Genomic DNA, 16768 nt, shown 5'->3' with positions numbered 1-16768 from the left:
ATAGTCGTAGATATTAACCATACATCCATTTTTGGTTTTTCAAAACCATCCATCATCACAACTAAATAACCTCTTAAAATCATTGTTCACCACAAAAACTTCAAATCCCTTGTACAAACAATCACACACAAACATATATCCAAGAATTATACCATGCACAACTTCTTAATTAATCCATTTTCCCTTACGATTTTCACCTATAATCCAACCTTGCAACAATGGCCACCAACCCCTCCCCATCTCCAGCCATCCTCCCAGTCTCCAGCTCTCAAAACACCATACCGAACAACGACACTCAACCACCCGTCAACACCCCTGCGGTTCGCGCATTCATCAACCACTTAACCTCCACCGTTCGCTCAGGTCTCTCTGAACGCCGACCTTGGTTCGAGCTCATTGACCGTACCACATTCTCCAAACCTGATTCCATATCAGATGCCACAACACGTATTCGCAAAAACTACACTTACTTTCGTGTAAATTATGTTTCAATTGTTGGTGTTGTGATTGCCATTTCGCTATTGACGAATCCTTTTTCTTTGATTACGCTTCTTTGTCTTGTCGCTGCATGGACTTTTCTTTATTTGTTTCGTCCATCTGATCCGCCTTTGGTAATACTTGGACGTGAATTTTCTGAACGTGAAACGTTAGGGTTGTTGATTGTTTTAAGCATCATTGTGATCTTTTTAACGAGTGTTGGATCGATTTTGATATCAGCTACACTTGTTGGAATGGGAATTATTTGTGTTCATGGTACATTTAGGGCTCCTGAGGATTTGTTTCTTGATGAACAAGAGCCTAGTAGTGGCCACACCGGATTTCTGTCATTGCTTGGTGGGGCCGCCACAAATGCGGCTGCATCTGCTGCTCCTATAATCGCTCCACCTACTCGTGGTTGATCGAATGGAATGTAATGTATGGTATACATTATTTATATACTTTTCTTTCTTAAATTCTTGAGTGAAATTTATCCATATTCTTGATTCATTAAACTAGATTCATTAGAGAAACCGATGTTGATGATAGATGCAATGTACAACGTTATATTCCGTAAAAAATTTCATGTTCTTGTAATCTTTGGTTGATCATATGAAGCTTTTCAAAATTACACAAATATTTCATACTAAGCACATCAGGTTTACAAAGGGGGAAAAAAACAATAAACCGTTGACAATAGCAGGTACGATGTTGAAATAAACAGAGCAACAAAAAAGGTTCATCTAAACAGAGCAACAAAAAATAGTAATAGTAATAATAATAGCATAATGAAATATAAAGGTATAAAGGAACATAATATCTGCTGTTAAAAGAAAAGAAACAAATTCTAAATTTGCAATCATCCGCGAAACACAATAAGTAATAATCACCTCGTCTAAACAAATTCCAAATTCAAAATTATGCTTATTATGACCTTCTATCGACATCCATGTAAACATCTTAGCGCCAATGGTCCTCTTAGTATCCAAACCTGGATAAACCACAAGACGAAAGAATATATATATATTTTGAGGAGCACATGATAAGTATAGAAGTTGACTGTCTTTGCACAATTTGATTAGATTATTAGGCGTTAAGAATTTACCAAATTAGGTTGATGAACAACTAAGGCTGATGAGAATCAAAATCAGGCACCTCCTTTTTGTTTAAGAGTGATTTTGTCTCCTAAACTAAGAGCAATTCCTTGTGTTTTGCTCCTTATACGGATATATCCACTTAACTTGCCGTCTAATTGTTTCTCAATGCTTAAATTTACCAACGCATCCTCTCCAAAAACACTCTTTGCATACAAGTTGGCAGCCAGGAACCCACAATCACCTTCCAGTGCAGACCTGATACACAAATATTGAACCAAAGGTCAAGTATGTTTTGGATATATTGTTTGAATACCATTCCAATCATGACATAAATACGTAACAGAAAACAACGAAAATATCTTATATGTTTTCATGTCTATGCTATACGCACAGTATTATATGCAGGGGCGGTTTTTAATGGGGACAGGCGGGGGCAGCCGCCCCCAGTGGATTTACAATTTTCAGTGTAAATTTTTTGGATTTTTCGACTTTGACCCAGTGGATTTTTTTGTGCCCCAAAACCTTTAAATCTTGCCCAAAAATCTCCAAATTTTACCCCAAAACCTTTAAATTTTGTCCACAAATGTTAAAATTTTGCCCCAAAACCTTCATACTTTGCTTAAAAACCTCCATTTTTAGCCCCAAAATCTCCATATTTTGCCCAAAAAATTGCCACGGTTTTAAATTTTTTTTTTGCCCCCGGTGACTTGGAATCCTGGTACCGCCACTGATTATATGTACCTAGTTTAGTCATCTTATAGGAAACATAATGTTTATAATACTAAGTTAACCTTGAGCACAAAAAGAGTAAAAGAAGTGGGAAAAAAAATTAAGACATCATTCGTTAACCATAACTTCACAGTATTCTTTCACAGATAGAAAGAAAACATGGAGCATATATATGGACTTTTCAAAGCTAACTGCTAAGTTATATAAGAGCATCTCTAAAAAAGATTATTTCGAAAGCTTATTTGAAAAAGACAGAAAAGCTTTTGCTCCAACGGCAAATAAAATTTGGAAAGAGAAAAGCATCTTCAATGTATTGAGCTAAAAGGCTTTTCAAAGCTAAAAACCATTTTTAATGCCATGTGACAATCAGCTTCCATATAATAAAGAGCTACACATTTTAATGAACAGAGTCTTTGCAAAGCTTTTCTCTTGTTAATTTACAATGTTAGTTTCGTACTTCAAGAAAATGAAAGGATATAGCTCAATTGAGTCATTGAGTAATAGCTCAATTTTGGCAAAATTTAGGCATATTTAGCTACTCTCTCTGATGGAATTGAGCATTTTAAAGGTTTTTTAGAACGAAACAACCTTTAAAAAGCTTGTGAATGACTCCTTCCATTAGAGTATATGGGTTTTGTTCAAAACAAAGTTGATGAAATGATTTGTTGTTGAGCATCCACGAAACCATTTGAAAAGGTTGTTTTATGAAACAATCCCTTTATCAATGCACTAAAAAACCATTATACTACAATAGAAAAACCTTTCTAAAAGCTTTATTATCAAAGAAACTACACACGCATTGTATCATTGAGCTATGCACTCCAATGGAATTGAGCATATAAAAAAGTTTTTGTGTTCTATAATAAACCACAAAAAAAAGCTTCCATTGGAAATGCCCTTGAGAAAAACCTTTGACAAAAACTTTTCATAAACAGAGATTATGCTAAAAAAATCTATTAGAAGTTCACCATTGAAGATGCTTTAAATATAGAAAGAAGAAATAGGGTAACTTCAAAGGATAGATGACTTACGGTGCAGTGAGGCACTTCATGTTTGTGGATTTAATAATATGATCAAGAAATTCTTTCTCATCTTGAATTACAGTATTGACGGCAACCTGGTATTAGATACAATAAAAACATTAGCAATTAAAAAGTATAATTAATATGAATAAAACTAGCTTTGAGACTTTAAGGATTTGAGAAATTGTTATGGTTGATGATCACAGCACAAACGTTAACTACACCTATGCATATATAATATGAATTGACAGATATATCAAAAACAATAATATTTGAAACAGATATGAGACTGTCTTAGTAGAGGCACTTATCATCATAAGGAAGTGCGCCAAGGTGCTTCTAAATGGTCTACAATGGTAACTTACAATCACTGATCTCAAGTTTTATTGTTAGGGTTCTATCGTATCAAATATGACAATACAGTATATAATAGCAACTATTAATAATAGATATACAAACTATTAATAATAGATACTCACCATCTAGACAATACATGACCTTTCGGAATTATAAGAATAGCTGAAACGGTGTTTGTGTTCTAATCCAATGATGTACACATTGAACTAAAAAACATTAATAGTTTGAACTAGTGAATTACAAAATATAAACAAATAATATACAAAAAACTGTATTGGTAGTCAGGTGGCACAAGGTCAAGATAAATAGGGGACAAAAAGTGTTCACCTATCACCCCATGGCCCATACCGTTTTTACACGTATTACATGTTACGTGTTCTGCTTGACCCATTAACCAACCCACATCCATATTAGTCACTTAAAACTACTAGACGCGAGAAATATTTTTTAAAGCAAGTATTACCTTATTTTCCCACTCAAACTCGGCCCACATAGTTCTGAAAGCCGCATCATTACAGACAGCTGGAGAGATATAATCCATAATGTCAATATGAATATCATTGAGGACAATAACTGTACGCTCCATCACATTCGAAGTCTCATAAACAATGTTTCCAAAAATAACCCCAGTCTCAGTTGACGACACCTTAATGTTTGCTTTTATCTGCTTGCTTGATTCAGGTGCAAGAGTATAATTTTGCGGACGTTCAACAAGTTTAAGGTCGCCCATTGTGGCCAACTCCAAACACAAATTCTGGAGAGTTTCTTTTGTTCGGTTGATAACAGTTACATCAAGAACAATATCATAGTGATTAACAGTTACATATGCTTCAGCATACACTGGGTCACTGAACCCAGTTAGTTGAAGAATGCGGTTCAGTTTATTTGCAGCATCTCCTTCTTTGATAAACTCGCCAGTGGCTCGTTTTAGATCATCTTGAACCTGATCCTCCAACTCCAGCTGGCTCATTCCCTAGAACGTTGACCAAGTCAACCATAAAACAGAAATTTGATTAGAATGAGTAATAAAGCCAACATATTCATAATTAAAGTAGACTTTATCTAATGATAGCCCCTAAGGGCTATAATTAAGAAGATTATTTAAGCTTTACTGATGGTACATGAGGTGTAGTGGGTAGTTATTTAGAGTGGTTATTATCAATGTACAAGTAAATTAAACATGTCCTAAATTCTTGAGGATAGCCCCAAGGGCTAACAATAGAAAAATCCATTAAAGTATCATCACTTGATAGTTATAAAGGCAAAGTAAACAGCTTTTGAAAATTTCACATACATTATGAGCTTTTGTTCTTACAAATTAAAGGATTTGTCTCAACATATTAAGAGTCTGGTAATTAACAGAACACCAAAACACAAAACAAGATTAACTTACCTTCCTGCTCTTCAGATGGTAAAAGTCAATGAGATCATCAGGTTGTGCATGTGAGACCTGAGCCTTTGCTTTAAGTTCCTCTGTTTCCCTCAGTTGTTTATCAGCAAGCATTTGAACAAAACTTTCACGACAAGACTGCAACCATATTTTCTTGATTTCTTCACCTGGGTTACAAAGCAGCCTTATGCAAAGGACGATTCGGTCATTGGAATCGTTATCAATTGGGTGTGGAAGAAATGAAGATTGCCCAAGTTGTAGCATTGAAACAATAATTAGCAAAACTTGAGTAGATGCTTTATTAACTTCACTTTTCAATGGCTGAACCTCTGCCAAACGCAAAACAAGTTTTGTAAAAGTGCAAGCTACAACTGCCCCAAGGAAAAAATCGCCAGTTAGGAGAAGAGATCTCAAATTTCCTGAAGTCAAAGTTGTGTTGACCAGTGTAGCAGGTGAAAAAGTGGTTTCAGATGCTGCACTTTGAGTTGCATAAGTACCATCAGCAAGTATAGCTGGCCTTTTAGATGAAACCGTAATCGAGTTAACTTGTTGAGATTTCTTTGATGAATCATTAGCATCACCTTCTTCAGAAGCCATGTAAAATGGTAAGTCTCCCAAACACTGTTTTATTGTTGCAAGTCCACTTTCAACTTCTGATAGTGATAGACAGTACTCACTAATGATCCAAAGAGCACAAGAACAAACTCGTGCAGATCGGATTTGGTAAAAAGTGTCTAATAACCTTGTTATGATTGAAACCCTCAACTTTGGATTTGTTTCAATTATTTCCCTTACAAAGACAGCTACATCCATAGCAGAAGCAACGTTACTATCACCCAAGAAATCCATTAACAAATGCACAACCGTGCTAGCAACTTCGGGGAACTTAATAGCACATGAATGAATTGCTTGAATGAGCATCTGGCGATACTCGCCATCTTTTTCCAATTCTCCACTTTGAGTTTTCACAACTTCTTTTTTCAATGTAAGAACAACCTCATTGATGTTCCGTGGAGTTATTAAATCAAGAACGATATCGAGTGTTTTTCTTCTAATATCATGATTGGGGCTTGAAAGGGCCCTGAGCACATCCATTATCATATCAACCATAATCTCCCTGTGAGAAATCTTGAGTTCATTCAAACGATCAAGAATAATTAGTTTCACATTGTTGTCACTTTGGGAGAGTAGTAGCTGGCAATAGGTGTTGGCTGCAGCCCTAATTGCAGTAGGAGCAGATGATAATGACACAAGTGTGCCAGCACATTCATAAATAACAGCAGCAGAAGGAACGTTTAATAAAGATATGATAATCTTTATATACTTCCCTTTTTCACCTTTGTTTGCTCTGCACACTTTACGAATCAACTCCAACACAACCATCTGCAGCAATTCTCCCCATTCAGACACTCGGTCAACATGGGTCAAAAGATAATTAACAGCACGATCCTGATCACAAGTAAAAAGCATGAGAAAAGCATTTCTTTTGGCTGATTGGTCTGCTTCTGTTGAAAGAACTTTCTCGATCATCTCTGGAGCATCAATTAGAAGTTGATCACCTTGTGGAAGCTTGTAGATTGCCATTACAGCAAGTATCGCATTCCTTCTTATAAACGAATGTCGATGTTCAAGATTAGAGAGTATGGACGGAATTAAAGGCTCGATAATCTCTGTCTCGTTCAGGCGACAAAGAAACCTTAAAGTCACACCACGAATATATTCATTAGGATGTTGAAGATTATTTCTCAGATTCTGGCAGATCAAGATCATTTCAGGCAAGATCTTGCCTTTAGAGTCTGTTTTCTCAATAATTTCAAGATACAGAAGTAGCAGCTTCTGAACAGTATGATCCTCTGAAGGAAGAACATATCGAACAATAGTAATAAAGAGCTGTGGCAGAGTTTCACCATTCAATAAAAGCATAACTGCTTTCTTCATGGCTTCAACTTTTGCAGCATCATCATTCCCTTCAAGAGCTTCCTTGATTTCATTGGCAAGTGCAGGGGTTCCCTTATCAAAGTGGACAAGCAGAGTGCATGTTTTCTCCATCCTTACTGAAACAAATGACCAAAATTCAAAATTATAAGATCTAAAATCCACACAATTTGGATATTTTGAAACTTTGATAGCCAAATGACATGAAAACTACCTACATTCAGATTTCATCTTTATTCGAATATCAAAAACTATAAAACTGAAGGTACTAAGTATTTATATTTCTTTGTGAATATGACAGCAGATAACAGAATAGGGGAACCCTATACAATATTGATTTGTGTATTACAGATGATGAATATCACAAATTCAATTGAAAATCAATAAGATCTGACATTCGGAAACATGATTAAATGTAAAAAACTTCGCAACGTAACAAATCGAACAGATTTAAAAAGATGTACAAACAGATCATATAAATCATAACTTAATTTCTAAAAATTCCTAATTACAACCGCATCGATCACAAAGATATGTAATAGATTTAACGAAATTTCGACATGTGAATACAGATATATGTATAGGTATAATGAGAATTAGAGAGATTGTGGAATCACCTGAATTGTAAATGAGCTAGGGTTTGAGCGAGCGAACGCACGAAAACAAGGATTAGTCTAGTGCTAAAAGAGGGAGAGAAATCAGATCTCGATCGCTCCAAGTGGTAACGGAAGGAAGGAAGAATGCTTTACTTAAAAATTGGACACATTTTAATACTCCGTAAGACGTTTTCTAACTTCCCCGAATCCCCGTTAATTAATTTATTAGAATTACTTAACAAAAAATTACTTAACGAAGTTAAAATTTTGAATTAGCAATTTTTTTTTTTTTTACCGGTAAACTCTCATATGAACGAGCACATAGACACAGAAATTTTTATTTGGAGATTTCACCGAAGGAATTGAACCCGATTGGTGTGTTTCATTGAGCAACTCGATGGCCACTCAGACAAACCTACGTGGTTTGAATGAGCAATTTTGGAGTGATTTATTTATTATAAACATTTTCAATCATCAATAATCAGTTTTAAACACTGGACAAATTACAAAAGAGCATATAGACTAACGATAAAGTTCCTTCAACAAGATTGATAGTTCAAGCTTCGTAGTAGCAATATACATATTCGTGGATAAATTATAGGTAAGCATGTGCACAGGTTCGAATATCTTTTTTACTTTCTTTTTACTTCTACCGGTACCCATTTAATTATCTATACAATGTACTTAAGCCTGAATTAATTAGTTATAGCTATAACGTACATATACATGGAAGTTTTGCAAGCATAGTAATGTAAGAGAATCGTGGCCAAACAGAAAATAACAATTGGAATTGGAATAAACACTCAAAAGCCTCACGGCTTGTTTCTTATTCTCGTAACAATAATAATAAATTCATAAAACTAAACATGTGGCAACCACTAGAAGCCTATTTAAAATAAATAAAACTACCGAATACTAATAAGATAAACATGCTAGTTCTTATCCAACACAATTTAAATTCTAATTCATCATGTGACGACTTATCACATTACCGTTGCCAAGCACACATGTTGCTATCCTATCCCAATTCGTTTGCAATGCAGCCCAATATAATTTTGTTGCCCAACAAACTCGATATAACTTTGTAGCCCAACTCGCGAGAGTCCAACATGCTTGAAACCTGCATCATCCTCCCTTTCTTCGAGAAGACTCGATCTCGAGTCTAAGAAAAAGAAACAAACGTTAGTAGAGAAAATACTCTCCAGCTCCTTCATCTTGTCTTCAAATTCCTCGGGCTCTTCAACCACTTTTTTAGTGTCTCTCTTTGATATTTCCTTATCATTCCGACTACAACTCTCCTAACCATCGAATATTTGAACCAAAACACCAGATTGATTATCACTATAGGTTGAGAAAACTTGTTCCGTTTGATTGCTTTCACAGGTCAATATAGCATCTTGGATAGTCACACCATAAACAACAATTTCCTCTTCTTTAATTTTAAAAGAAGAAAAAAAATCCTCACCACCATCAGTATCATAGATGGGTTCCGTATCATAGATGGATTCTCCATCCTCACCATCTGTATCATAGATGGGTTCTTCATGCTCACCATCTGTATCATAGATGGTTTCTGAATCCATTCGTTCTGAATCGTACCGCGCAGGGAATCGTTGTTGGTTCAGTTCCAACTTGGCGATTCGCTTATATAATCGTTCAATTTCTGCTTCTCGAGGGTCTTCGTTGCCTCTTTCGGCGTGTCTACGATTATCCCCATCGCTGCCTCGATCGGCGATTCTACAATAGTCTCCTCGATAACCTCCACGAAACATTGTTTGGCCAAAACCTGATCTCTGAATACCAAATAATGTAAAGAATCGTGGCCAAACATAATTAACAATTAAGTTAGATAACTTGTGTATACGTAACAAAAAAAAACCGTAGCTTATTTATTCACTTCAAAAATAATCAACAAAACTGAAAACTAATCCTAGTACATCGATAGCTATATATAGCTAAAATAATAGGATAACCAAAAGATAAAACCAACTAACTTTTTAAACTAACAAAAGGGATACGTAGGATAAGCGTAAAAATTAACAATTAACTAAATGAATAAGCACAAACAAAAGAATCCTTATTTATTACTTTTCAATGCTCCTTGCTTTCTTTTACCAACTCGTTAACCAATTCCTATACGTGTGCTATATGGCTTCAGATTCTTGATGTTCCAAACAAGGCCATAATAACGATCCATATTCTCTTGTACATAATTTGCAAGCCCAAGTTTAGAAAGCCCAATTCCTGCATTATCCTCCCTTTCTTCGAAAAGACTCATCCTCGAGTCTACAATTTCAAAAACGGTAACATCTAAATAATTCTCAAGAACTACACGAATAATATTTTCTTCATTGGATGTGTCAAATATTGCAACAAGAGCATAGAGATGGTCCTGGACACCAAAATCAACATCTTCAATTAAATTGTTCTTCAAATCAACATCGACATTGTACATGTTGGTATTTTTATTAGTAACTACTTCAAACTTACTTTCATCATCGGATGTAGAAAAAGAAAAACATTCCTCACCATCAGTATCATAGATGGTTTCGGTATCATAAAGGGATTCTCCATCATCACCATATGTGTTTCGAGGGATACCATCTGCATCTCGAGGGATATCATCACCATCTGCTCTGATACCAAATAATGTAAAGAATCGTGGCCAAACAGAATTAACAATTAGAATTGGAATAAACACTCAAAAGCCTCACGGCTTGTTTCTTATTCTCATAACAATAGTAATAAACTCATAAAACTAAACATGTGACAACCACTAGAAGCCTATTTAAAATAAATAAAACTACCGAATACTAATAAGATAAACATGCTAGTTCTTATCTAAACACAATTTAAATTCTAATTCATCATGTGACGACTTATCACATTATCGTTGCCAAGCACACATGTTGCTATCCTATTGCCAAACACACATGTTGCTATCCTATCCCAATTCGTTAGCAATGCGGCCCAATATAATTTTGTGGCCCAACAAACTCGATATAACTTTGTAGCCCAACTCGCGAGAGTCCAACATGCTTGAAACCTGCAACACATAGTGATACGAGTAAAAACAAAAGTGATGTTTAAAATTGAATAACTTTTCACTGAATACTAACAAAATTAATTAAATCATGGTTGGTCTATTCTGAATATGAAGGCACGGGTTCATTCAATGAGATAAGCGATACCTCCTCTTCATTTGCAAGTCTCAGACATGAATAAATTTCGCTTTCTTTGTTCATATAAAATTAGAAATAGAATTCTCAATTACACAAAAGAAAACAAAATGTTATACCTGAAAGTTGAATACTGACATCATTTTTACCATCGGAAACTCTACTCTTTAATTATACCTGAGATGAAAGGAATTGATTTTTGTAATTTAATTAGTTAAAGATTACGTAGATAGTTCATGTGAATAGGTTTAACGAACTCAGTTAACCTTCGTTAGGGTGAGGGATGAAATTGAGACTTTAAAATACTTTAAAATGCAGAAAATAAAACACAGTGATGAAACAAGCAAAAAGTGGAAAACACAGAGACGAAATGGGCAATTTTGAACTTAATATATACCGGTAGTTGTAATTAATTAAAGATTACATGAATAGTCCCTGTGAATAATTTTAACGGACTCAGTTAACCTTCGTTAGGGTGAGGGATGAAATTAGGACTTTAAAATGCTTTTAAGGATGAAATATGCAGAAAATAAAATACAGGGATGAAACGGGCAAAAAGTGAAATACACATGGACGAAATGGACAATTTTGTCTAAAAATTAAGTATTTGTCAACGCAAAAATTGAAAATGAATTCCATGCTTACCGCAACAAATGTGATAATTATTTTCTTATAACTTCAATATATACATATACTAGCCTTTAAGAGCTCGTGCGTTGCACGTCGACTCTTAATCAAACAAACTGAATATGTATAATATTATATTAATTAACGGTATGATACTGACATTTCTTTAAAATGAGACATCAAAGTTACTAACTTCGCACCAATAAAAATTTCTTAAAATTATAGGTAACAAATTGAGTTTTTCTGAATAAAAACGCATCACTATCTATCTAGAAAAATCAAAGATAAATGTGAATATATATCATAAATGTAAAATGTAAATATAAATGTAAAACGTAATCATAAATGTAAAAAATCAAGTGTAAAAGTATATTACACGATTGGAACCATTTGACCTATTTGACCTATGACCCATTTCGACCCGTCACCCAACCCGACTCATTTGGACCCTTTAAAAATCAGACCCATTTGACTCATGACCAATTTCAACCTAAAACAATTTTGACCCGTTACCCTAACCAACTCAACCTGACTCGTCTGGCCCCCATAAACAAAACTAACGAATTTCTAAGTTAATATAACCCATAGGACATCCAGTAATCACAAACAATCCATTTATGTCATGTAGTTGCCATAAAAACTCAACACTTATTATTAGCATAGTAGACCTCTTGTTATTATGTTATGGATGCAACCCAAAACTGGTGTATAAGTTTTACAATTCAACCTAACATATATGTTAAACTGAATATCATACCAAAAAATATTCCATTGATTGTATAGCCATTAACCATCTCAGAGAAAGAAATGTAATTATCCGATAACGAACCTCGTTCATTCGAATGACATGATGTTGTGTTATGATTTTGATAAAAACAATATAGGTCAAACTTAACATACGTATCCCTGCTTAACCATAGTCACATGCTAATGCTAAAATATTTGCAAGTAAATTTCTATTGGCAATAAGATGAGATGATGATTATATGATGACGCTATCAAAAGTTAAGGAGTTGCTGATAATTCAGCCAAACAATTTTAGTTTCACATATGTAAATGTTTTGAGCCTGTGGCACGCCTGTAAAAATCGCTAAAATTAAATAGCGGTTAATCGCACCTTTTTATTCAAGTTTTTCTAATTTGGACTCTCCATCTATAAAAACCAAAAATATTAGTTTATATATGTATAAGTTGTGAAGTTGAATGATTGAGTACCTAAACAAATTTTCCAGCATATGTGTTTCTTGTAGTGTTTTCCTGTGCACCTTAGGTAAAAAGTTCTACAGTATTATTTAATCACAATTAGAATTCTAACTTACTGCAAAAAGTTCTTAAAAGCAACATCCACTATTGTAAGGACTATAAAATAAAGTTGACTAAAAAGGTGAAGTTGTCAAACTTCTATCCTATATTTAACACCGCCACAAACCTCAAGTTCATCATTTATTTACACTAAGTACTATTCTTTTCTTTCCAAAGGAAAGAAGATTTATACAGAGAACATTTCTATATACTTGTAATTAGTATGAATAAATCACATCTTAATTATCAAAACCTAAGAGAGGAAAAGACAAAATTGTAACCAATAGCTTCACAAATATTGAGTTGATAAAGTATAATTTATTAAACCTAACCTATAAGCTGCCTGCTGCATAAACATCAACGCATCAGATTTGCCTGAAGATAAAGGTGCTTGAAATAAACTAAATTGATGCGTAAACTCATATGCAAACATTTACCTGCAATAAGTAACAACAAATAGATTGTGACACAAGCCACTGAAAGAATCAAACATCATACATGAAAAACGACAACATGCTTGACATTTACATGCCAAGCATCAAGATAAGCAAGTAGGAAGGTAATGAAAAGAGGAGAACCTTAAATGATCCTTTGAGATAAGCACCTACACCATTGTGAGCCGTTCTCATTTAAATAAATTGTTCATAGATCTATTCGTGACTGCCAGGAAAGAAAGTCAATTAGTTTATTCTAGATTTTTGTTTTGGAATCTATTAGCATTATAATAAAGTATATAAGCAAAATATCAAAATTAGCAAGAAAGTTTATTTGGATCAAACTAATCTGACCCAATTTGACTCGCATTACAATGTTATGCAACTGACCACTCGAATGATAAACCTTAACTCAAACAGATATAATAAGCTTTTGAAAATAAAGTATTTGACATGGCATTGATCAAGCATAAGACACATGACTATAACAAACAACTAAATGATATTAGGTATCAATATAAGCTTTCACTTGACAAACCATACGTCTTTAAATGAGCTGTTGAGGCAACATGGCTTTTATTAAGTGGTTAATAGCTTCATTTACCAAACACTTGATCAATATACAAATTGTAACGACCCTGGATTTTCCAACGTTTATTTATTAATAAGTATTATTATTAATACGTGTGATTAAACGAATGTATGTCATTACATTTACATGTTGCCATGATTGCCCGAACTTGACTTTTAAGTGCCCGAAACGTCTTTGTGACACCCGAAACTTTCATGAATAACATTTTTAGATATTATTTACATTCATGATTAGTTTTATTAATCATTTTAATTAACTAAGGTTGTTGGTTAATTACTTGGGCTTTAAATGGATTAATTTGTTAATTATTTGAACTTGGGCTTTGTTAGTGTAATGGACTCATGATATTGGGCTTCCAAGCCCACCCTACTTCTTAGTGGACTTAGATAGCCCACTCTTCCACTTGTAAGTATTACTTGAAACATTAACTAGTTAGTTGAAAGACTTGGAATCTAGTTATCATCTAATCCCCATGCATGACCATCCATTAACCACCTTTTTCAACTTTAACATGCAAGTGACCAAAGAATTCTTTCTTCCTCCCTCCCCATTGCAGTTGGCCGTGGCCTTTTGTGTAGGCCAAGAGAGTTTTTTTTTCAATTTTTACTTATTACTACTTCACTTGTTTTCTCCCATTCTCACACACAAAGATTACTTGCATTTTTTTTTCTCTCAAACATCTCTCTCTTCTTGTAAGTATTGAACAAATCTTCTTCTCTTTTCTTTGTCCCAAAACCGAAATTCAACACTCCATAATCATCATCATCATCTTTTGTTACTTGTTGTTTGATTACTTGTTTGTTATTATTACTTACTTACTTTGTTGTTGTTACTTACTTACTAGCTTCCAAGAATCAAACTTGTTAGTTTGATTCTTCATTTTATCTTGTTAAAACAAGAACAACAAGAACATATACTTTCTAGTTATGTTCTACATTTGTTATTTTAAAAAGATTAATGTTCATGTGTTGGTAAACTCATGCTTGTAAGTCATGTTAGTAAACTTTAAAGTTTACTTTCTTAAAGATCAAACTTTGGTTTGAATCTTTAAAGTATGAACAACAATGAACTAATTACTTGTTTACCTAGCTTAAACTAAAAGTTAACTTTGAAAGTTCAAGAACACACAAATAAGTTTTCTTTAAATATAACTTTGTATACTTATGCTTGATCTAGACTTTTGGGTCTTGGATCTTCAAGATCTAACTAAGAACTATGTTCTACATCTTAAGATCTTGATTTATAAGTTCATTTTCAAGTTTGTAACTTATTATTAGCTTTATAGTTCATGTAAGTGTCAAACCTAAGACTTTGATGTAACTTTGGTTCATCAAACTACATGCAACTCTTAAGTGAGTTGTGCTTCATGTCTTAGACTTGCACTAGGGTTATGATGGTCAAGACTTGGCTAAGATGATGTAGATACATCAATGAGTTGTACACTTGAAGCTATATGCATCAAGGATGAGAACCATGATGAACATCAAGCACCAAGACCACCGGAACTCACTTAAACTTACTGTTTCTGTCCAAAACCTACTGACCTGCTGTTTCTGTAACAGACCAGCAGACCTGGGCTGTTCTAACCATTATTTTTAGATATATCTTTTCGAGTAGATAACTTTTCATATAGGACTCGTCTTAATCCAAGTTACGGTTTAGGATTTATGGCCCTCCGATCGTCACTATGTCCTTTAACGTTGTGCAGAAATTTCTGACCTACTCGCACTTAGACCGTCGCCACGGTCAAACCAAGACGAGTTTGCTTCTGTAAATTTTACCACACTTAAGGGACTCATAGACGGAGCCATGGCCACTGGTCTCACCTTAATTCAGTAAGGGTAGAGGCCGTGGTGACTGACTGAAGTCAGACTTTGTTTTAAACTACTTTCATAAACGAAACCTACTTTACGCCTTTTGTTTAATGATGATTGATGATGACCCTTAAGACCTTAATTACATACTTTTAAACCTATTAAGACGATTTACTGACTTAGTACTATTTGACTTAGGATGAGGACCTCGAACCGTTTACTTGCACACCTTTCCCGACTACTACTTTACCGCTACATATCATTGTGAGTTATAGCATTCCCTTTTTACTTTAACTTATTTTGGGAACTGAGAATACATGCGGATTTTATGTTTTACATACTAGGCACGAATACTTAAACTTATATATGTGTGGGTTATACAACGGCATAAACATTCCCTTTAGCTCGGTAACGTTTAATCATTGGTTTTTGAACCATGAACGCGAATCTTAGATATGGATCCATAGGGTTTGACATCCCCACTCGGGCTAGTAGCGCTAGCATTTAACGAGTGTTTAATACTTCGTAGACATACGCACTTGCCAAGTGTACTTTCAGGGGGTATAAACGTTAAGTTAGTTACCAAGTGCCCACGGTTAACATATACTTTATCATACTGTTTTGAAACGCTCTTTATAGCACTGAAATCTCGTGGCCTACCTTACTTACTGTTATACTTAAACTATAGCTCACCAACCTTTGTGTTGACGTTTTTTAAGCATGTTTTTCTCAGGTGCTTGAGGTTAGCTTCCGCTGTGTACTAGTCGTGCTGTAGACACCCGCTGCTTAGAGTTGCTATCGCATGAACTACTTTATTTTGCATTCAAACATTAGTACTTTTGAACTATGTCTTGTAACGATCATTGTGGTCACATACACTTATTATTTGCTTCTACTTAGTGAAGCATGCTTTTGGATTGTAAAACATTCGATGTTGGTTTAGACATCACTTTATTAATGAATGCAAACTCTTTTTGAAAACGCATATAGTACTTAACCTTGTAATGATCCTGTTGTTGATGATTCGTACACGATGGTTTTGTACGGGGCATCACATTTGGTATCAGAGCATTGGTTGTAGGGAATTAGGTTGCATTAGTGAGTCTAAGACCGACCCGAGTAGGATTCACTAATAGGACTAATCTACAACTTGCTAGTTTACTTGTTTCCGCTGAGCTTACTACATGTTAATGCTTACTTTTTCTGCTATATGCCGT

At 34.5% G+C, this 16768-nt stretch overlaps 2 protein-coding genes across 2 annotated transcripts; one reads left to right on the top strand and one right to left on the bottom strand.

Moving 5' to 3' along the window:
* Positions 1–218: 218 nt before the first annotated feature.
* On the top strand, positions 219–899 carry LOC139881957 (PRA1 family protein B4-like). Its single transcript, XM_071866348.1, has one exon. It carries the CDS (start codon positions 219–221, stop codon positions 897–899), a length of 681 nt encoding a protein of 226 aa, XP_071722449.1.
* Positions 900–1286: 387 nt separating this feature from the next.
* Positions 1287–7733, bottom strand: LOC139881947 (coatomer subunit beta-1-like). The gene is made up of 6 exons (XM_071866338.1): positions 7625–7733; positions 5076–7126; positions 4146–4655; positions 3335–3420; positions 1583–1829; positions 1287–1468 (listed from the first exon to the last, which is right to left on the bottom strand). The coding sequence occupies exons 2-5, from the start codon at positions 7119–7121 to the stop codon at positions 1625–1627; spliced, it is 2847 nt and encodes a 948-aa protein (XP_071722439.1). The 5' UTR covers positions 7122–7126; positions 7625–7733; the 3' UTR covers positions 1287–1468; positions 1583–1624.
* Between the last annotated feature and the right edge of the window lie 9035 nt (positions 7734–16768).

This window comes from Rutidosis leptorrhynchoides, chromosome 1 (genome assembly GCF_046630445.1).
Source record: "Rutidosis leptorrhynchoides isolate AG116_Rl617_1_P2 chromosome 1, CSIRO_AGI_Rlap_v1, whole genome shotgun sequence".
NCBI lineage: Eukaryota > Viridiplantae > Streptophyta > Magnoliopsida > Asterales > Asteraceae > Rutidosis > Rutidosis leptorrhynchoides.
This window is presented reverse-complemented; position numbering and strand designations above follow the sequence as displayed.

Excerpts from the sequence above, each read along its gene's own strand:
- LOC139881957 (XM_071866348.1), top strand. The coding sequence starts at position 219 with ATGGCCACCAACCCCTCCCCATCTCCAGCCATCCTCCCAGTCTCCAGC.
- LOC139881947 (XM_071866338.1), bottom strand. The coding sequence starts at position 7,121 with ATGGAGAAAACATGCACTCTGCTTGTCCACTTTGATAAGGGAACCCCT. Across the intron at positions 4,656-5,075 it reads ACCATCTGAAGAGCAGGAAG|GGAATGAGCCAGCTGGAGTT; the intron begins GTAAGTTAATCT and ends TCAACGTTCTAG. Across the intron at positions 1,830-3,334 it reads ATGAAGTGCCTCACTGCACC|GTCTGCACTGGAAGGTGATT; the intron begins GTAAGTCATCTA and ends TTTGTGTATCAG.